Below are 23,815 nucleotides of genomic sequence, written 5' to 3'. Positions count from 1 at the left end.
CTAACTAACTTAAGGACAGCACACAACACCCAGCCATCACGAGGCAGAGAAAATCCCTGACCCCGCCGGGAATCGAACCCGGGAACCCGGGCGTGGGAAGGGAGAACGCTACCGCACGACCACGAGATGTGTGTGTGTGTGTGTGTGTGTGTGTGTGTGTGTGTGTGTGTGTGTGTGTGCGTGTGTGTGAATTCCTAAGGGACCAAACTCTTGACGTCATCGGTCCCTAGACTTGCATTTTATTTAAACTAACTTATGCTAAGAACATCACACACACACACCCATGCCCGAGGGAGGACTCGATTCACCGGCGCGAGGGGCCGCGCAATCCGTAGGCGGAGTTACATTGCACCGACCAATACAACACAAATGAGAAGAAATTTGTCGAACAGTACCAAATGAAATGGGCAACAACAAAAATAAAAAGGCATGTGGTAACTCAGCACAACTTAACATACGACGGCTACATTTGAACAGTTGTTTTAACGAAACTATAGTGATTCGCTTAAGCACATAGCCTTCACAGATCTCAGAAATTATCAGCTGACATTGTCTTGTTTCTTTATTATCATGTATGGATAAATGGACTTTGCTGTGCTATATCTGTTGTCGCATTTGAATATTTCTTCAAAGGTGCTACGTTGTCTCAGATTTCGGTTCCGATTCTGAAATATTAACTGCTATCCTGAAAGAGTAAGGATTTAAGTGCCTGGAAGTCGTTTCTGAAAGTATTTGTATGGAGTGTAGCCATGTATGGAAGTGAAACGTGGACGATAAATAATTTAGACAAGAAGAGAATAGTTCTTGTTGCGGTCTTCAGTTCTGAGACTGGTTTGATGCAGTTCTCCATGCTACTATATCCCGTGCAAGCTTCTTCATCCCCCAGTACCTACTGCAACCTACATCGTTCTGAATCTGTTCAGCGTATTCATCTCTTGGTCTCCCTCTACGATTTTTACCCTTCACGCTGCCCTCCAATACTAAATTGGTGATCCCTTGATGCCTCAGAACATGTCCTACCAACCGATCCCTTCTTCTAGTTAAGTTGTGCCACAGACTTCTCTTCTCCCCAATCCTATTCAATACCTCCTCATTAGTTATATGATCTAACCATCTAATCTTCAGCATTCTTCTGTAGCACCACATTTCGAAAACTTCTATTCTCTTCTTGTCCAAACTAGTTATCGTCCATGTCTCACTTTTATACATGGCTACGCTCCATACAAATACTTTCAGAAACGATTTCCTGACACTTAAATCAATACTCGATGTTAACAAATTTCTCTTCTTAAGAAACGCTTTCCTTGCCATTGCCAGTCTACATTTTATATCCTCTTTACTTCGACCATCATCAGTTATTTTGCTCCCCAAATAGCAAAACTTCTTTACTACTTTAAGTGTCTCATTTACTAATCTAATTCCCACAGCATCACCCGAAATATTCGACTACATTCCATTATCCTCGTTTTGCTTTTGTTGATGTTCATCTTATACCCTCCTTTCATGACACTGTCCATTCCGTTCAACTGCTCTTCCAAGTCCTTTGCTGTCTCTGACAGAATTACAATGTCATCGGCGAACCTCAAAGTTTTTATTTCTTCTCCATGGATTTTAATACCTACTCCGAATTTTTCTTTTGTTTCCTTCACTGCTTGCGCAATATACAGATTGAATAACATCGGGGATAGGCTACAACCCTGTCTCACTCCCTTCCCAACCACTGCTTCCCTTTCGTGCCCCTCGACTCTTATAACTGCCATCTGGTTTCTGTACAAATTGTAAATAGCCTTTCGCTCCCTGTATTTTACCCCTGCCACCTTCAGAATTTGAAAGAGAGTATTAGTAGGCGTGTGCTTCGTGTGTATCTTGGCCACAATAATGCGTTCACTATGCTGTTTGTTGTAGTTTACCCGCACTCCTATATTTTTTTTCCATATTAAACCGACTCCTGCATTACCCCTATTTGATTTTGTATTTATAACCCTGTATTCACCTGACCAGAAGTCTTGTTCCTCCTGCCACCGAACTTCACTAATTCCCACTATATCTAACTTTAACCTATCCATTTCCCTTTTTAAATTTTCTAACCTACATGGCCAATTAAGGGATCTGACATTCCACGCTCCGATCCGTAGAACGCCAGTTTTCTTTCTCCTGATAACGACGTCTTCTTGAGTAGTCCCCGCCCGGAGATTCGAATGGGGGACTATTTTACCTCCGGAATATTTTACCCAAGAGGACGCCATCATCATTTAATCATAAAGTATAGCTGCATGCCCTCGGGAAAAATTATGGCCGTAGTTTCCCCTTGCTTTCAGCCGTTCGCAGTACCAGCACAGAAAGGCTGTTTTGGTTAGTGTGACAAGGACAGATCAGTCAATTATTCAGACTGTTGCCCCTGCAACTACTGAAAAGGCTGCTGCCCCTCTTCAGGAACCACACGTTTGTCTGGCCTCTCAACAGATACCCCTCCGTTGTGGTTACACCTACGGTACGGCCCTCTGTACCGCTGAGGCACGCAAGCCTCCCCACCAACGACAAGGTCCATGGTTCTTGCGGGGGGGGGGAGGGGGGGGGAGAGAAAAGAAGCTTTCGAAATGTGGTGCTACAGAAGAATGCTGAAGATTAGATGGGTAGATCACATAACGAATGAGGAGGTACTGAATAGAATTGGGGAGAAATTTGTGGCACAACTTGACTAGAAGAATGGATCGATTGGTAGGACATATTCTGAGGCATCAAGGGATCACCAATTTAGTGTTGGAGGGCAGCGTGGAGGGTAAAAAACGTAGGGGGAAACCAAGAGATGAATACACTAAACAGATTCAGAAGGATGTAGGTTGCAGTAGGTACTGGGAGATGAAGAAGCTTGCACAGGATAGAGTAGCATGGAGAGCTGCATCAAACCAGTCTCAGGACTGAAGACTACAACAACAACAACATCCTGAAAGATATCTCTTTGCTAAAGGTGCCGTATTTCCACCAAAAACTTCTTAAAACTATGTAGGATCGGATAGTGGTCCACATCATGATACACTGCCGTAAGGGTAGAATAATTAATGTGTTACAAAAGAAGAAAATTTACTAAATGCGTGATCGGATAGCCAGAAGTTATACGTAGTAGGAGTTAGTGAATGAGAATAATACGACTAATCGCAGATATACAAGTAGGCTTAGTAAGTACGATTGCTACTTTTTTTTACCCTCCAGTCGGTTGCGAAATTAAAACCACAGTGAAAATATGATGAAGCTTTGCGTAGAACTGTTGTGCAGTGTCTCTAGTATGTCCTTCGATCGTGTCACGTTGTACTTTCGAGTTTCGAGAGCACGGTGGGCATGTAAAGATGCTTGGAACAATAAAGTCTCCCTCAAAATATGAAGTGCCTACTGAGGGATTTCGCCTGATTTCATGTTAAAGTATTGTAGCTGTCATGCGTTTCCGTCTTCATGACAATGCTCGGCCGCACATTGCAGGTGCAACAACGACAATCCTGCATCGTTTTCGATGAGAAGTGTTTGTCGCCCACCGAACTGCCCGGACTTGGCTCCCTCTCATTTTCTTCTCTTCGCTCACTTCAGCCGCTGGCTATGAGAGCGAGCTGCCGACCAGCGTGGGGAATTGACAGAAAACGCAAGCGGATGCCTTCTATGACGAGTGTATTGAAACGTTGGTACCACGTGACGACAAATGTAGTTGAAAGGTGTAGCTAAATGATGAATGTAAAACATTTTTGATTTTCACTGTGGTTTCCATTTCGCGACCGATCGTGGTTGAAATAAATATAGGCGTCATATATTATAAGCAAATGAAATAAGAGAAATAGGTATCATTATGAATAGTAGATCATTTTTAGTTGCAATTGCCGGCCGGTGTGACCGAGCGGTTCTAGGCGCTTCAGTCTGGAACCGCGCGACCGCTACGGTCGCAGGTTCGAATCCTGCCTCGGGCATGGATGTGTGTGATGTCATTAGGTTTGTTAGGTTTAAGTAGTTCTAAGTTCTAGGGGACTGATGACCTCAGATGTTAAGTCCCATAGTGCTCAGAACCATTTGACCCATTTTTTTAGCTACAATAACCAAAGCAATTATACGACTATTGCACTGTAGGAAATACTGCAACCAGCCACAAGGTTTTTAGAAATGATGTTATTGTACCGTACAACCAGATCATTAAAAAAACTTGTGGCTGGTTGCAGTATTTCCTACAGTGTAATTTCCAAAAAAGGATGCGGTGTTCTCTAACCATAATGGATAAAGTAATATACGATTATTCTTTTGAAAATTAAAACGTGTATCTGCGGGACTTTAATTTCAACGTATTTTAATCTCGCCAGTAGAAATTATTACTTATGTGCCCCTTATCTTGGCTTTATGGCTGTTCGACACGAAGAAGATAACCTGATCAGACGAAACCTCGTCTGGTCTCGGGATTTCGTCTAAAAAGAATCACCTGTAAGTATAGTAATAATTATCACAAAACCCATAGTCAGGCAAAAGATTTTTACCTCATGAATGTTGCTTATTATTGGTGATCATGGTACTTTGATGCACTATTTCTATGAACATTTAAGGTCCATTATACTGTCATTCGCATTAATATTTAACAAAAATATAATTAACATCGCGTAAGTACTGTTAGAACGTCTCTGTGGCTGATTTCTACTCGTAATAAGTATGATGAATGTAATTATGACTGATTCTGTTAACTGACGAGGTCTCCATTACGGGAAGAACAAAAAAATAATGTGTACATAGCAGTAATCTGCAACGGTGACCGCATGTGTTGTACTGAACGTTTTCAAAATGACAGATGCGTTAAAAGAAATAAAATGAATTAAGAAGACCGTAGATAATTTGCCCCAATAGTCAATCATCAACGTTTCACAGCCCTGGCCAATGGTAGTGGTAAAAATCGGACGAAACCACAGATTCTGAATACCCTTCCCAATGCGAATACAAGGTACGAGGGTGTGCTGAAAAGCAATGGTTCCGAATTTCTTATCGGAAAAGTATTAAATCTTTCTAAATAAAACAAACGTTACTAATATTCTACATCTTTAATCTTCATCTCTATATATTTGAAGCCCTCTGCCGCTAGAGGGCTCCGAATTGTATCTTGCAACCTGGTGGTATATAACGTGATTTCGTCGGTGCGTGAGAAACAGCGTGTTGTAATCGAGTTTCGAATTCGAAGACTTCGTCTTCTCCTTAAGAATGACAATGCTTGACAATACACGAGTGCTGCTACCTCTGTAACAATGCGACGCCTTTGGTTCACTATCATCGATTCGGTCTACGTACTGTTCTCGCTTCGCCCCATCCGGTTTTCATCCCTTTACGAAACTGGAAAAATACCTTCGAGAAATTCACTTTGGTAGTGATGAAGCAATGAAATTGGAGGTGAGGTTGCGGTGCCGTCAACAAATTCAAACATTGCACAGTGACGATATCAACAAAGTGATTGCTCATTGGGAGAAAAGTGATTATGTTGCGAACAATAAAGATGTAGAATGGTAATAACATTTGTTTAAAAAAAAAAATCTTTCAGAGCTTTGACAAAAACTCTGAGGCATTATTTTACAAAATGGTTCAAATGGGTCCGAGAACTATGGGACTTAACTTCTGAGGTCAACAGTCCCCTAGAACTTAGAACTACTTAAACCTAACTAACCTAATGACATCACACACATCCATGCCCGAGGCAGGATTCGAACCTGCGACCGTAGCGGTCACGCGGTTCTGGGCTGAAGCGCCTAGAACCGCACGGCCACACCGGCCGGTTTTTATTTTACAGCATACTCTCGCACAATACCACTGAAAGATACCCGAGAACGCTCTCTTATTCCATACGGAATCGGAACAACTCTTTCATTCAGTGTGCATATGTAATGCATCACGTAATTTTGTGTGATAGTCTAATATTTTGTTCATAAAAGTTTTGGGTATTTGTTACATATTTTTGGTACGGTAACCTAAAGAATATCTTTACTTTCTGATGCATAGTCCTGTACACGCTGTTTTAATGTTTCTATATTCTTACATCATCTTCTTTCGGATTGAATCTGATCCAGAGGGACTCTAATTCTTCACCCTGTAATTTTAGTAGAAAACTGTTTACACACTGTTAATGAGTGAAGGAACCGGGTATCAGTATTAAAATGCCCCAGCAGCATTTTCTTACGATACGTACTTATTATTTAATTACCATTAATTAGAGGAAATGTGTATGTAAGGCACAAGAGTTAATGCCGTTATTTGTGAACATACGGGCAATAGTTGAGGGAGCTTTGCAAGGAACTACTACGAACAGTTAAACTATTTACTTATTAATCTCGAGAGAAATATAAATTTCCTCTCTGATGATTAGTTAATCATTTACATCAACTCATCCCACGGCCACCAAGCGTATATTGTGAACTTAAAACATGTTGTGACCAAATCACTTAATAAAATAACTATTGTAACCACATTTTTTTTCAACTGCACATCATTTATGAACATCTTATCCTGTGAAGGAGTCTGCCAGCAACAGATGCTGACACATTGTGAGAGCAGAAAATTGCACCCCTCTGTCAGCCATCCCTCACTGTGCCAACAAGATGAAGCTCTTCCGATTGTAACTACCAGTATCTGCCATCACGTGCAGATGTCACAGTTGGTGCCCCATTTGCTATCACTCGGTTCTCTTTTGCCCACTTACTTAAACCTCAGCAACGACGCAATGCGTCGTACAGGCTGTAAAGCTACGATACGGCGAAAATTACATTCTCAAAAGCTAACAGTCATTCTTCTTATAACACTGAAAGCTGATAATGTGGAACACTTAAAGATCGATAAAACATAGTGATCCATTACACAATGTTTACCACTGGTAGAAAACTGTAGACAACAATGAAAGCGCTTCTACAACTCTTTACATGTACTACTGGCCATTAAAATTGCTACACCACGAAGATGACGTGCTACAGACGCTAAATCTAACCGACAGCAAGAAGATGCTGTGATATACAAATGATTAGCTTTTCAGAGCATTCACACAAGGTTGGCGCCGGTGGCGACACCTACAACGTGCTGAATGAGGGAAGTTTCCAAACGATTTCTCATACACAAACAGCAGTTGACCGGCGTTGCCTGGTGAAATGTTGTTGTGATGCCTCGTGTAAGGAGGAGAAATGCGCACCATCACGTTTCCGACTTTGATAAAGGTCGTATTGTAGCTATCGCGATTACGGTTTATCATATCGCGACATTGCTGCTCGCGTTGGTCGTGATCCAATGACTGTTAGCAGAATATGGAATCGGTGGGTTCAGGAATGTAATACGGAACGCCGTGCTGGATCCCAACGGCCTCGTATCACTAGCAGTCGAGATGACAGGCATCTTATCGGTATGGCTGTAATGGATCGCGCAGCCACGTCTCGATCCCTGAGTCAACAGATGGGGACGTTTTGCTAGACAACAACCATCTGCACGAACAATTCGACGACTTTTGCAGCAGCATGGACTATCAGCTCGGAGACCATGGCTGCGGTTACCCTTGACGCTGCCCACAGACAGGAGCACCTACGATGGTGCACTCAACGACGAACCTGGGTGCACGAATGGCAAAACGTCATTTTTTCGAATGAATCCAGGTTCTGTTTACAGCATCATGATGGTCGCATCCGTGTTTGGCGACAACGCGGTGAACGCTCATTGGAAGCGTGTATTCGTCATCGCCATACTGGCGTATCACCCGGCGTGATGGTATGGGGTGCCATTGGTTACACGTCTCGGTCACCTCTTGTTCGCATTGACGGCACTTTCAACAGTGGACGTTACATTTCAGATGTGTTACGACCCGTGGCTCTACCCTTCATTTGATCCCTGCGAAACCCTACATTTCAGCAGGATAATGCACGACAGCATGTTGCAGATCCTGTACGGGCCTTTCTGGATACAGAAAATGTTCGACTGCTGCCCTGGCCAGCACATTCTCCAGATCTCTCACCAATTGAAAATTGGTCAATGGTGGCCGAGCAACTGGCTCGTCACAATACGCCAGTCACTACTCTTGATGAACTGTGGTATCGTGTTGAAGCTGCATGGGCAGCTGTAAACACCATCCAAGCTCTTTTGGCTCAATGCCCAGGCGTATCAAGGCCGTTATTACGGCCAGAGGTGATTGTTCTGGATACTGATTTCTCAGGATCTATGCAACCAAATTGCGTGAAAATGTAATCACATGTCAGTTCTAGTATATTTGTCCAATGAATACCCATTTATCATCTGCATTTCTTCTTGCTGTAGCAATTTTAATGGCCAGTAGTGTATAAGTCCAACAAGATGTTCCTGGGAACGCTGATTAGCCCTTCCATTTGCTGTCGTTAATTAATAAACTACTATTTGTACCCTGTTTACAATACCTCTTAAATTTCTTGTCATATGCATTCTTCCTTTGTTGTGTTGCTTTTTTCGTACATGCTTTTCACATGTAACACACATTCAAGCGCCAACTATTGTAGAATATCTTTGCAGATATGTGCTTCAATAGTCCCTTCTTTCGGTACGAGTTTTCTGTGGACTTCGCTGCATCCCTAAACGATTCCACACGGAGAATGTGTCAGAACTGGCTTCTCTTCTAAGATCACTCACCCGAAGTCGCTGAACGAACCAAGCGTTCCTGTGACTGTTAAAACACACATGTAGGTCGTTCCCGCTTTCAAAAAGCGTTGTCAAATAAATGCAGACAGCTACATGCCTATATCGCTGATACCTGTCTGTTGCAGAATTTTCGAACACGTTTTACTCTCGAGTATTATGACCCAGAATATCTCCACTGTAGGAATCAGCATGGTTCCCGCAAACAACGGCCATGTGAAACCTAGCCCGTTTCCGCCGTCCACGAGACCGACAAGGCAGCAGATGAGTTGATCCCGTCTTCCTTGACTTCCGAAAGGCATTCGATACAGTGACATACTGTAGCCTAATGGATAAAGTACCAAGCTACGGAATATCAGACCAGTTTTATGATTGGACTGAAGAGCTCCTAGCACGATATGTCATCCTTAACGGATCAAAAGCATCAAACGTAAAAATAATTTTGGGCTTAGCCCCAGGGTGTGATACAGGGCCATTACTGTTCTATATATATATATATGGTGAATAACGTTGGACGCTCCATGATGCTATCCGGAGATGATGCTGCTATGTACAAAGAAGTTCTAGAAAATAATAGCGAAATGCTGGAATACCTGGAGATAATCGGCGATTGGTGCATGGATTGGCAGCTGAATCTCAACATAATGGAATGTAAAGTATTGAGCATGAACAGGAAGAAATGTCCATTATTTCACAATCTGACAGTCACTGGAAACATCCAATATCTGTGGGTTATGTTTTGTGGGATGATGTAAAGTGGAACTACCATATCAAACTATTTGTAGAAATACCAGACAGAGGTTCATTGGAAGAACACTCAACCAGTCTAGTCAATCGACGAAGGAAGTAGCTTACAAAACTATCATTTAACCATTACTTGTAATTGCTTGGCAGTCTGATACCATACAGTGAAACCGAGCTTGCTCTGTTCGTCCACAACACGCCGAAAGCAGTAGATATAGGTGCATAGGTAGATGCTGCATTTCTTGACTTCCGGAAGGTGTTCGATTTAGAGCCGCACTGCCACCTAGTGAACAAAATACGAGTGTACGGAACGTTACATTATGTGACTACACTGAACAGTTTCTAGCAAACAGAACACAGCATGTCATTCTCAATGAAGAGAAGTCTTCAGGAGTAAAATTAACTTCGGGCGTCCACCATGAGAGTGCTATGAGACCAATACTTTTCACAGTATATTTAAATGCGTTAGCAGATAATGTCGGAAGCTCCATGATACTTTTCGCGAATGATGCTGTTGTACACAGAGAAGTCACAATGTAAGAAAACTAGCGAAATGCAGGAAGACCTGCAGCGGACCGGCGCTTCGTGCAGAGCGTGGCAATTGACCCCCAACGTAAATGTATGTAATGTATTGCTAATACGTCGACAGAGAGACCCTTTGTTGTAAGAGCACGTGATTGCAGAACATTCACAGGAAGCAGGTCCTTCCATAACATATCTAGGAGAATGCGTACGGAGTGATATGAAGTGGAACGACCAGGTACGAGAGGCGTTCAGTAAGTAATGCAACGCGTTTTCCTTGGACAGTTTCGGACGAAAAAACGCGGAATTTCTTGTGGAACATAGTAGAATATTTCCGCTTCAGCCCCTATAGTTTCATGAACTTCCAATAAGTCGCAGCGCTATATGTAACCTCCAAAATAGGGTCTGTGACGGCGGTGCGTTCCAAGCAGAGAGCTATCATTTAGTCTCTTTTGGCGGAAAACCAGCCCGTAACAGATTTTCATAAGCGCTTGTAGAATGTCTACAGAGACCTGGCAGTGAACAAAAGCACAGTGAATCGTTGGGCGAGGCGCCTGACATGATCGCAACAAGGTCAAACATAGCTCCGCGATTTGCCGCGTGCCGGCTGGCCGCACACATCTGTGACGCATGCAGCGTTAAAACCTGCGGACGCTCTCGTTCGAGGTGATCGACGGACCACAATCAAGCACCACCTCTCCCCAAGTCGACATCTCTGTTGGTATTGCTAACACACTTGCCCACCTGCCGGCGTACTCAGAGGTGTGTTCGTCGCCTCCTAACAGAAGACTATAGAGAACAACGAAGGACAATCTGTGCGGAATTGTTTGTAAGTTACGATCTTGATCGTGACAATTCTTTGTCGAACATCGTCAAAGATGATGGAATATGGGTTCAGAACTTCGCACAGGACACAAAACGACAGTTCATGAAGTGACGCTACGCCGATTCTCCTCCGGAAAGAAAGGTCAGTACCGCACCCTTAGCCGGTAAAATCATGGCGAAGGCCTTCTGTTTGATAGCCTCCCTCATGGTGCAACGATCAACACTGAAGTGTATTGTGCTGCCCTCAGGAAGTTGAAGAAACGACTCCAGCGTGTTCGTTACCATAAAAATTCAAACGAACCGGTCCTTCTCGATGGCACGCGAGGCCTCACACAAGTCTGCACACCCGAGATAAGCTCATAAAACTTCACTGTAGTGTTCGTCATTCATCTTACAGCAAGGATCTAGCATCTTCCGGCTTCCATCTGTTTGGCCCAATCAAGGATACACTCCACAGGAAGCAGTATGTGAATGATGGGGAAATTATTGATGCAGCACGACGTTCAAATGGTTAAAATGGCTCTGAGCACTATCGACTGAACATCTGAGGTCATCAGTCCTCTATACTTAGAACTACTTAAACCTAACTAACCTAAGGACATCACACACATCCATGCCCGAGGCAGGATTCGAACCTGCGACCGTAGTGGACGCACGGTTCCAGACTGAAGCGCATAGAACCGCTCGGCCACAATCGTCCGACAGCATGACGTTCGTTCCGTCGTCGACCAGTAAGATGGTACCGTAGAGCATACAGGCATTCCCAGTAAGGAAGCATAACGCCGTCGCACTGAGCGGAGATCATGCTGAAAAATAGGGTTTCTTAGCCAAAAGAGTGGGAAATAATATGGCGTATGGGAATTCTGAATGAAACCAGCATGCTTTCAAAAAAAAAAAGTGTTACATTACTTACTGAACGCCCCTCGTAAAAGTAGTAGCGGGTAAGGTAGATGACAGACAGTTCAGTTGGAAGTATCTTTCGGATACGTCCAACGAAACTGTCATCTGCCAATTTACAGGATATGTATACACAATTACTGTTAGCATTAATGAACACACAATCATTTTATTATTTCTCATGCAACTACGCTTAAAAACAGTTTCGTCTAACTCCAGATAGGATTAATAGAGAAGACGGAGATGCAAAGAAGAGCAGCACGTTTCGTTACAGGTCCATTTAGCAAGCGCGTCACGGAGATGCAGTAGCAGACGCTGCACAAGTGGCGTTTTGCATCACGGTGTGGTTCACTGTCAAAATTGCCGGGCCGTACGTTCCTAGAAATGTCAACTAAAGTATTTCTTCCTCCTACATACATTTCGCGAAAAGACCATAGAGATAAAATTAGAGATATTAGAGCCCACACCTAGGCTTTCCAGTAAACTGTTTTCCAGCTAACCATACGCGACTGGAACAGGAAAAGCGGGGAAATGACACTGGTACCCAAAGTACCCTCCGGCACAGAAAGTGTGCTGACGTGCGCCTTCGCCAGCACGTCTGTCGGCACTAGGAAACATTCTATAGGCTACGGGCCGGTAACGGCCGCTGGGAAGCGTGCACGTATGCTGCCGCCGCCACCGGCCAAGCTGTCTCAATCGCTCAATCTCTCAAGCTGAGTACCTCAGTAAGTCGCATTGGGACTCAGTTCACATTGCACCTCAATACGTTGCACTGTGCTCTAGTCTTTCACAGTGAAAGTCGTCGCCTCGCACCTTAGACAGATGTGAGTGAACATTAGTCATTGTATATAGTTGTGAGATGGAGACAGACAAGATTCAAGAATTAGTACATATTATTTGATTGCTGTTAGCTACAGAACTTCAGATTGGACGTCATTGAAGTTAAGTACTCAACAGGTTTCTGTAATAAAATGTATTTTAACCACGCGTGCATTTTGTGATGTAGTAAGAGGAAACTGGCTACTCATCTATCCTATCATCTTCTCCTCATCCAACCAGGAACCACAAAACATTTCAAGAGAGCACAGCCACAACAGAAAGTAAGGTGATCTGCGCAGTACAGATGCAGATAGGCTCAGATAGAAGAAACGAGAAGATTAGCATGTTGGTTCAGTAGCCGAGAAAGTTTCAGGAAGATGCTTATCCAACTGCTACCGGTCGCTACAGGAGACACGTGGAGCATCGTGGTTCGGTTTAAATATTCTAGAGCGTACGTTCCTAAAAGAGTCAAACAATAAGGTGCTTCCTCCTACGTATATTCTTGAATCGCCAGCGCGCAATAGAATCGTTACCGATAACGTCTACGAGCTACAGCGGTCTGGAGTTGATGCGCGTACCGCAAGGAGGAGCAAGAAGCGGCTGCATTAGCGACGCTCTGTGCCGGAAACTAGGGTACAAAACCATCTGCACGGCCGCACTAAAGGCAGTACACTTTATATGACGTTAATCGTTACACGCCGTATCTGTTACATCTACCCAGTTGATTTGCTACTGGAACTCGGTCTGACTTCGACGACTTTAGCTTCTCTGGCAGTTTCTCCGTACGGTGCCCTGGTCACTGACTCAGTCCGCCTGCAAAGTGTGTATTTACGTTCACAGTGTTCCCATCCCCTCTCGTCACATTTGTGAATTCGATCTTTCAAGTCTATATTCTAGTGCACTGCTAAGTTGATGGCGATGACCTTCCTCAGTGTGTAATACTCGTACATACATCGAAATGTTAGGTAAACAATTCATGGACTTGTGGAAGAAGCAGTTAACCTTACAACAACACCACCTGAAACAACAGCTACAGCAGGATCACAGCGAACCGTTACAGCTACTTCTCAGAGACAAGGCAACCCCACAGTACGTCAGCCTGTACCGTTTATCAGTTATAAGAATGAAAATGAAGCTTAGGACATACTCGTACATCTGTGCCATTTCCTTCTCCATTTCAAGGGCACTAACATTTCGGATCGAATGTCAAAGTTCCTTGCTATTGTCTTCAAGCAGTCTGTTAAACCACATACTTGGCAAGGTGCAGCTGTTAATCGAACCTAGTAATCTTCCGTTTGAAGAACTGTGTATGTCCACAAGTCTCAAACTTAAGCAATAACGAGAACGTGTGATCAGTCGTACATGTCGAGGGCTACAGACCTGCAAGACCTTTCACGAGATTAACTTTCGTGCAAATCATGGCTAGTCACTATCACAGATGTCCTCGCCAGACAGTCTCTCGATGGGACGGTTAAAGTTGAGGCATTGGAATCGTTAGACCCAAACTGTAGCCATTATCTTAAAATTACTAAGACTTTTAGTTCTATCTGTACATACAAGGCAGCAATTACAGTAACAAGGCTGTATTGTAAGCACGAATAATTTGATAAGATCAGAAGCAGATTTGCTAACCTTGATTGTACGTAGTGGAAATTGTATTTCGAAAATACTTGACTTCAGAAAATAATTGTATTGAACTGACTAAAACTAAAATACTCCGAATCAAACTATAGTGTTCAGTTAATAGTTCTTGAATAAGTTTGTTGTCTTTTCTTAAGTGAGCGACAAGAAATTCTATCACTTCTGTATTATGAAAGCTCACTAAATTTCTTTCTGTAAATTCCAGATTTAACTGTATACTGTTACCTTGAGAATCTTGCTTTCACCAGCTTTGACTATCTACATTGCATAAAAGCTGAAATCATTCCGTTAAGACTTTTTGTTAGCGAAGCACTTATCTTTGGATTTTTTCTTTGCGACTTGACAGGGAAACGAGGACTCCGCGCATCTGTGCCAGTACGGAGCTCTGCGTGGAGGGTGAATGGGTTTTGATTATGTTGTTCCGCAACATGCAATTACTTTAATTAGAAAATCACATGAAATTGCAAGCACTGTGAATCAGAATTCTACTAACCCTTCTTCCTTTACACATCTCTGTAACTTATTCATTATATTTGAAATATGTAGTCAAGGAAGTATAAGAAAATTTTGTTAGACGTGCCTTGAGCGTTATAAATACGTATATTTTGTTATTTAACAGTTCACAATCCCTGATAATTTCCTTTTCAACTACTATCACAGACGTGCCCACATTAGACGTATTTCATTAAGTTACAATTTCTTGTACAATGCCGGCGAACAATACAATGCAGTACACATGACAGTCTCGTTACCGCATTTACTTTTTAGCACGTCTCGTACCAAAGCTCAAAAAGAATTCCCCTACGTAATGTCTTTCATATACCATTTTCACTCCAAGGAACAACTCCCGTTCGTTACCCATAGAGCGTAAAGCTAACCGTCCAAAATCAATGCTGTAACATTGCTCGGTCCGCCCTATTGCGTAGCGTAAATTTACATGTCATATGGAAAATGAAATGATCTTAATAAAGTTCAGTTTCCGTATATCTCAATTCAGACATTAACCAGATACATGTGAAATAAAGTTCGCTGGGAGATGGAGACTCTTGAACCTTCCTTTTATTTTCCTCATTGACTCTTCGATGTATAGATTGAACAATTGAGGCGAAAAACTACATCCTCGTCTTACACCATTTCCAATACGAGGACGAGGACTTCGTTCTTGGTCTTCCACTCTTCTTGTTATGACAGCTCCATTGTCATCCTAATGCAGGGGGTATCAAAACGAATAAACCGATTTGGCATGTCTATATTTCTAAAACTAATAAACATATACAATGAATTTTGTGTTTTGATGAGCTGGAAACTCAAAAAGTTTTTTTTTCCATACCTTTTCATAGGTGCTCAGTATGCACCCCTTGAGATGCATAGCATGTGTCAATGCGTATTCAAATTGTTCCCACATTGCAGAGGGCATGTCTTGAGTTACAGCTTCTACAGCTGCTGTTATGTGATGTCTCTGTTCATTTATTGTTGCTAGTAACAGAGGCATATAAACAGAGTCTTTTATAAACCCCCACAAGAAATAATCACAGACATCAGGTCCGCTGACCTTAAAGTCCAGTAATGTAAGGCTGAATCATTTGGTCCAGTGAGACCGAGCCATCGTTTAGTTATCCTTTGATTTAAAAATTCCCACAGTACCAGAGGTTAGTGTGGCGATGCCCCATTCTGTTTGTAAATGAAGTCGTTCGAATCAATCTCCAACTGTGGGAAAAGAAAGTTCTCAAGCATATCGAGATATGTGCTTCCTGTAACAGTGTTATTGGCAAAGAAAAATGGACCATACACTTTTTCCCGTGAAACTACACAAGACAGAATAAATTTCGGAGACTCCCTCTCATGTTGTACAACTTCATGAGGTTGTTCCGTACCCCATATTCTCACATTATGACAGTTCACCTTTCCATTTAAATGGATTGTTGCCTCATCACTAAACAAACACTAAGCGTCGAAGAAAACTGTCATCCTCCATCTTGCCAAGAACGAAATTACAGAACTCCGCACATTGTTGTTTGTCACCTTCACCAAGCGATTGCAGTAGCAGAATTTTGTACGGTTTCGTGTGTAAATGTTGACGCAACACACGCCGGACGGACATCGTAAGCATGATGAGCTGTCGACCTGCACAGCGAACGGATTTCTGCGGACTCCTTGTGAAACTATGGCGGATGGGTTCGACGTCTGTGTCAGACACTCGGGGACGGCGCGGCGATTTGCCTTTACACAAACAACCTGTTTCTCGGAATTGTTCATGCCATCGTCTGATGCTCTGTGCTGTAGGAGGCTCCACGCCATACTTGGTACGAAAGTCACGCTGAACAGTTATTACTGACCCGCATGGCGCAAAACGTACAACAAAAAACGCTTAGTGCTGTGCTGACGCCATTTTTACAATAACTGAAGTGAGTCCCCACTGCTGCTACCTAGTGGTAGCCATGGAAAACTCGAGAGTTTACTCTTTCCAACAGTACGTTGTTCACGCACATATCTCAAATAACAAAACAGTTATGATTTTTTTTTAATCGGATGATTCTTTTTGACATACCCTGATTTCACTGAGGTCTCGTGTGGCGGTCTGCAGGAATGCGGAAAATAGCCGGTTTAATTGTAGGAACAGCGCTGAAGATGGGAGGGATGTAAACTTCATTCAGACAATAAAACGCAGAAAGATGCCATGCATTAGGACATCCAATGTTTGGGATAGGCGTCTTTAAAATGTAAGAAAGTATCTGCAGCCGATGTGCAATCGTTGCATGAACTTGATAAGACTTCAGTATTCCCAGACGATCGCATGCTAATCCTGTGGCTCCCATCCGTACTGGAAAACTAACCTGCAGAACTTCTCTTGGCAAAGAAAACTGGAAGAAGACACATATTTCACATCCGGCACAAAACATGTTACCTTTTTCGCTGATCTCGATGAAAGTGTGGGTTTATCGAAGCTCATAGTTAGATAATCACTATACTGATTTTTCGGATTAATTAAAGCTCTCTACGTCACGCCTAATGCTTCGTTTGCAAGAAAACCCTAATATGGTTCAACAATGGCAACGTTTTCTCAAAGCGAGTGCCCCATAATAGTATAACAAGGCAGCTGCAGCTACAGTTCGTTGGACTTCCCGAACAACACTCGTACACTCGTCCTCTTCCTCAATAGTAGGTACAGCAACAGTGGACTGACTTTCCGTATTAATTTCAGGAAGCACCATAGCGAACTCTCATGCACTCTTTCGACTCTGTCTTCACTTACATTTTGTCTACTGATGCAATCTCTTCTTGATAAGCCGGCCGCTGTGGCCGAGAGGTTCTAGGCCCTTCAGTCCGGAACCGTTCTGCTGCTACGGCCGCAGGTTCGAATCCTGCCTCAGGCATGGATGTGTGTGATGTCCTTAGGTTAGTTAAGAAGTAGTTCTAAGTTCTAGGGGACTGATGACGTCAGATCTAAGTCCCATAGAGCTCAGAGCCATTTGAACCATTTTTTTCTTCTTGATAATAAATGCATGCATGCATTTCTTCAATCACTTTCGGATTTACAGCGTATTCAACTTGACATGAGCTTTCGTCAATAAAGCTATCACGTGTTCCAAAAACAAGTGTATACTTTGCTCACTGAATGGTGTACGGAGTCGAAGGATCAAAATTTGAAATTTCAATGCTTAAAATCGTCATAAGAACACGTATTTATGTTCGATGATGACGACAATGTATTCTCCATAAACGTCCGAAATTTGTAGCAGCTTTGTTGATTTTACAATTTTACGTGTTTAGGTGGGAGAGAGGTCTTTCCTAGCGAACAGCATGTTGCGTGGTGTGATAATAAACGGCGCAAGTAGCAGCTAGTGGAGACCAACCATTGTTTAACCTTCCTGAGCAAGGAATGTGAACGATGCTGCTGCTGCTCGCTGCAACAGCCCGCCGGTTTAAAACATAAAGCTTTTTATTTCTCCGCGTGTTGTTTTAAGAGCGGCAGTAAAGGCGAACAGAGAACTAGTAAATTAAAACGTTTACGAGGAGTGGAGAACGTGACGAACAGGAAGACTGCGTGTTGCAACCGTCTGTCTGAAGTTAGAGCGATTTGCCTCTGTTTGGACTATTGTCTTTGTAACTGATGACAATTTAACGTTTGTGTCCATAGTACTACCAACAAAATGATAAGAATCTCCACCACGATTTTTAAATACTGAAAAATAGTCTTGTCGTTTTTAAGAAAACATTTCCAGAATTTTTTTTTGAATTGTCGTTTTTTCACTTTTTGTGCTACTTTGGGAATCCTAGTACTTCAAAACAAAATAACCGACAAAGGAAAAGAACAAGAAACGTCTCCAGTCGAAGTTTCGCTTCATGTGAAAGCGATGTGAGCAGCTGCAAGCAACCACGCAAATTGCGGGATAATAAACTCTAGGCGTTCCTAAATAACGTATACTGGATGAAAACGATGCCCAGATTGGGAGCAGTCGGCAACGCGGGAAAGCAGAGAGGGGGGGGGGGGGGGTGATAAATTTGCCGGCCCCATAGATGTGTGACGCGCATTCGGGAGGCATTAGATGCACTTTCCTTTGCACACCAAATTCTGTAACTGGGTTTCTCTGCTACATTCCACAACAAATTCTGTAATTGTGTGTCACTTTATAGCAGCAAGAGACGATCAACAGCAAAGGAACCGAATCAGAATTTTAGAAATTGTTTCAGTTTGAGGGTGTGCTTGTCAGATTTAGTTTTATACAGGAAAACATTAAAGGTTCGGGCTGATTACAAACAACGTGTAACACGCCCGGGATTACAAATGGGTGGAGACCCTTAATTTTTTTTTTTTTTTTTTTTTTTTTTTTTTTGGACCGTGCGCCCTGTCCACACCACGTATCTAATAATCCCGCGGGGGTCCTACTGTTCTGCTCCACACTGCTGCTGGCTTGCCTGAAATTATCTATTGAAATATGCAAGCGGGTTTAGGGGAGCCACTCAACGTTAAAACATAACAATCTTCTACGTCTTCTATGAACAACTACATTCTGAGACGATAAAAGAAAATCCCAGATTGCACTGCTTACATTCTAATTCATATCCCAATTAATGGATGATTACCAGTCCACAATATCACTCAGACGAGCGTACGCGTAACCAACACGACGCGGGTGATTGTTGATGATGCGGTAGCCGAATGATCGCACGAAAGTTCTTACGCTCGTCACGCATACACAGATATTTGGTACCAGTCCTCCTTGACACTAGTAATAAATTTTAACACTGTTTACAAAGTTAAATTTATAGTTCACAGTACTCAATTGTACGAGCGTGCTCGTAACCGTCGCGGCGCGGTTGATTGTTGATGATGCGGAACGCGATGCACGAACGCACGTTCTCACGCCCGCTACAAGACACTGGCACTTAAAGCTCTCTTTTGTGGTAAATAGTATTACTGATTCACATTAGTTCATCTGGGAGACCGATCACGGTGCGGATGATTGATGCTGTGCAACACGCAACGAGAAGATACACAAATACGTTATTGGCTTGGCTGCACTGCTCATTTTTAATTACATCATTACGCACTTTCCTCTGAATCACTTTCATATTCCATCACTTTACTGAAACAGCACTTGCAGCAACACTTGAACTTCCATTATAACAGTGCTTCTTACATGCAGAGCTACCCACAACACAACTTATCAGTTCCGTGTCCCATGCTGGACTCGGCAAACGCGCTGCCCGCAAAGATACTCCGCAACCAAGCCAGCGATATGACAGTACGCTTACAAACTTTTCCTAATTTCCATGAAAATTTAAGATAGTGATGGCAAGACTGCAGTTTATAAGACACCAAAAAGCATCCTGATATTAACACTTTTATAACAGTGTTCAGCCATATGAAGAGCAAAGCAAATAATAAAGATGGCGGAGACAAACAATTCAAAAGACTTCACTTGGATTGAATGGACGTTAAGTGTCATATTTAGACTGTATAGAAGTGCTAGGTCCAAGGATGATGGCCTCTCATAACATTATCTTAGATCAGCACAAGTATAGATTCTCCAGTATCTACTTCTTTTTGCGGTGTGTTGTGGCTTATTACTTTATCAACGAACTTCAAAACAGTGTAAACAGTCAGAGACAACGGGCTTGCCACAGTGGTAACACAGGTTCCCGTCAGATCACTGAAGTTAAGCGTTGTTAGATTGGCTAGCGCTTGGATAGGTCACCGTCCGAGTCTAGCCAGTGCTCTTGGCAAGCGGGGCTTCACTCAGGCCTTGTGAGGTCAATTGAGGAGCTACCTGACTAACAAGTGTTGGCACCGATCACGAAAACTGACAACTTAGGGGAGAGCGGTGAGCTGACCTCATGCTCCTCCGTATCCGTATGCAGTGACGCCTAAAGGCTAAGGATGACACGGCGACCGGTCGGTACTGCTGGGCCTTCATGGCCTGTTCGGACGGTGTTTGTTTTACAGTCAGACACTAAACAGTTCACTATGACTACCAATGGAAGAGTGGAATGTGCAGCTAATCGAAACATAATTTCGACCTGTGAATAGGGATAACTACCAGAGAAGTGTATTGCTATTTTCAGATTAAAGTATATTTTAGATCGGAATATAAACCGTACGAAAAAAACACAGAGGACAATCCATTAAAAAATCGTCAAAACACAGTCTTAAAATTACCATATTACACACGGGACTGTAGTTCGCAGTATCCGCTCTCCGTAAAACTTTGCAATATAGAATGTCACGAATGAGTGAAATATCCATAACTGAGGCGGTTGCACTGACTCGTGTAGCTGAAATTAAGTGCATCTGACCGTAATTACAAACTCCATTGTAAAGGGCACATCTTTCCTGGCCGTCTGGATATCAGAAATCAATCCCGCGTTCCCGTGATGAATTTTAGATGAGACACTGAGACGGTTTAACCACGTAATCCGTCACAGTCCAGAATAATATTGGTGCACGTTGCTAAAGGCATTAATGGCCGTGAAATTAAATGTTATTGGAAACACGATTTTCCGGAGATTGGAAGTGCGTACGTCTATATGGACATGTGTAATTGCGTGTGTATGTGTGTGTGTGTGTGGGGGGGGGGGCGCTTGCGTAAGGTGAAATATCACATAAGTTTCCATCAGAGACGTAACGACATAGAAGACAAAGTTTGTAAGGTTCTTTAAAAAAATTGCTTTTGGAAAACATTGAACGACTGCCTGAACTGGGAATTCATACAAAACTCGAGTTATCGTGTGGCGTGTTGTAACTGCAAGTGGTGTTCTTTCTCTGTGTTATTGCTAGCAAAAACTTTATACGAACTGATTGCGCAATACAACTCCCAATACCAATGAAGAAATAGTCACTGCAAAATATGTTCAGCCCCTGAGGTACTGAGTCCTCTGGCCCTATTAAAAACTGATAACTTTGGTCCCTGTGCACATATCAAACAAATAATATTGTGTTACTTCTAAAGCAGCAACGGTGGATCGCGATATATTCTGGTCTCTGTTAAAGAAGAATAAAATGTACTAGCTACAAGCTCAGCGGTGCGCAATTCTGGCCGTAATACTTTGAAATATACATGAAATTCTTTTGGCTGATAAATGAAAACATTTAAGAAAAATTCAATGTTTTTGAAAAACATATGACCTGGACAGGGAGGCGGTAGTGATTTGAGTGAATTATTGGCTTTTTGAATAGTGAAATTGTAGTCGAAGTTAAGTTTCGCTTTTCAAAACATCTGCCAACTGAAATTAAATTACTCAGAAAAAATTCATACTTTATATTGAGTCACAAACCATGAGATTTATACAGCAAGTATTATATAATCTCACTAAAAAAAGCATAAAGAAAAATCATAAAGTACGTATACCTGCGTTAAAAAACCTTAGAATCATTACAAAAGCGAAATATCTAACTAGCCTGTACGTCAAATCTGTTTACGTACAGTCTGGGGTTACTCAACAGAGAACTCAGTGTTACCAGTTATCAGCCAACTCATATACGCTAACGCGATGGCAAACGAAAGTCATAAGAATTTAACTACTCTGCCTTACTTGCGAAAAGACTTCTGATTCCACATTTATATTTCCAATAATACATCTACTAGTAATTCCTACATTATAATCTAACACTTGGTGGCTTTACAGTGCACAGCACAAAAAATACATACTCCATGCTCTTTCGCTCTCATACAGTTATGACCGAGCGAGGTGGCGCAGTGGTTAGCACACTGGACTCGCATTCGGGAGGACGACGGTTCAATCCCGTCTCCAGCCATCCTGATTTAGGTTTTCCGTGATTTCCCTAAATCGTTTCAGGCAAATGCCGGGATGGTTCCTTTGAAAGGGCACGGCCGATTTCCTTCCCTAACCCGAGCTTGCGCTCCGTCTCTAATGACCTCGTTGTCGACGGGACGTTAAACACTAACTACCACCACCTCAGACAGATACCCACTCCTATGCACCAAGCAGCTCTTACTCCAACATTACAGTTTCAGACCAGAAGTATTATCTTTGGCATTGCGGTCGTGCACAGTCAGCGAACCGCTTCATGGAGCCAATAAGATACGTACATCACTGATATAATAGTTTCATTTTAGCTTATATTAATATCATTACAGCATTCGGGTGCCTCATGTATGGTCACCCCAGTACATCCCTTTCAAGTTAAACTACAGGAAGAGGTGAGTGGCTCCCAATTAGTATGTATGTGCTTTCTGTCAGTATTTAAGCCTCATTAAATAGTCACAATTTATTGTACGTAATTTTACAAAATGAATAATAGATCTGTTTACACCCTCAATACAAATAGTGGAAGCAAATGTTTCGTGAATGATAGTATACTTCTTCAGTAATGCACAGCGAACTATTACACAAAATAAGTGTGTATATTTGGGAGGGGGGGGGGGGGAGGGAGGGCATAAGCAATTCTTCGGGCCCGTCATCTTATCGTTTTGTGTTTCAGAGTCATTCGTCTGCCCAGTGACGCACTTCAAGTGCGCCAACCACTTCTGCGTGCCTGAGGACGCCGTCTGCAACTTCGAAGACGACTGCGGTGACGGGTCGGACGAACAAAGCTGCTGTGAGTACCCCACTACAAAGAACGTTTAAATTCTCTTAGATGTTCTTCTCAATTTTTTGTCTGCTATGTGGTATCGCAAGCTACAACCGCTGCGCGGGGTAGCAGCGTGGTCTCAAGCGTACTGTCACGATTCGCGCCGCTCCCCCCGTCGGAAGTTCGAGTCCTCCCTCGGGCATGGCCTGTTGTGTTGTCCTTAGCGTAAGTTAGTTTAAGTTAGAGTAAGTAGTGTGTAAGCTTAGGGACCGATGACCTCAGCAGTTTGGTCTCATAAGATCTTACCACAAATTTCCAAGCTACAACCACCAACGGAGAAATTTCGAATACTGCAGTTTAACCAACCAGTTTTTAAAATGAAGGAATTTTGAAGTCTAAAGTACTGTTAACGACGTGTTGGTACATGGAGGTCACTAACTTTGATTGGAAAAGATAGGAAAGGAAACCCACCGTTTCCAAAGGACCCGTTACCTCAGTTACTTTTTTCTAGGGTAACCTCAGTAAACCTAAATGTGACTGGTCTAAAGTGAATTTCTTCAACGCTCCTTCCGAAGGCAAGTCTAGTGCCTAAACAACTGCGCAATCCAGAGTGGCCTTACCATTTACCTGAGATCAGGCAACAACACAGCGCGTTAACTACAGTGAATGTGAAAACGGAAACTATAAAGGCAC

General features: G+C 42.7%; 1 protein-coding gene across 1 annotated transcript in view; it reads left to right on the top strand.

Moving 5' to 3' along the window:
* The window catches only part of LOC126235161 (G-protein coupled receptor GRL101-like), a 364,334-nt gene that overhangs the window by 28,771 nt on the left and 311,748 nt on the right, over positions 1 to 23,815 (top strand). The window contains exon 3 of the mRNA XM_049943894.1: positions 23,033 to 23,149. Within this exon, the coding sequence (XP_049799851.1) occupies positions 23,033 to 23,149 (117 nt within the window). The remainder of the gene's footprint in view (positions 1 to 23,032; positions 23,150 to 23,815) is intronic.

The sequence above is a fragment of the Schistocerca nitens genome, chromosome 2, assembly GCF_023898315.1.
Source record: "Schistocerca nitens isolate TAMUIC-IGC-003100 chromosome 2, iqSchNite1.1, whole genome shotgun sequence".
Lineage (NCBI taxonomy): Eukaryota > Metazoa > Arthropoda > Insecta > Orthoptera > Acrididae > Schistocerca > Schistocerca nitens.
The sequence above is the reverse complement of the archived record's forward strand: the minus strand, read 5'-3'. Positions and strand labels throughout refer to the sequence as shown.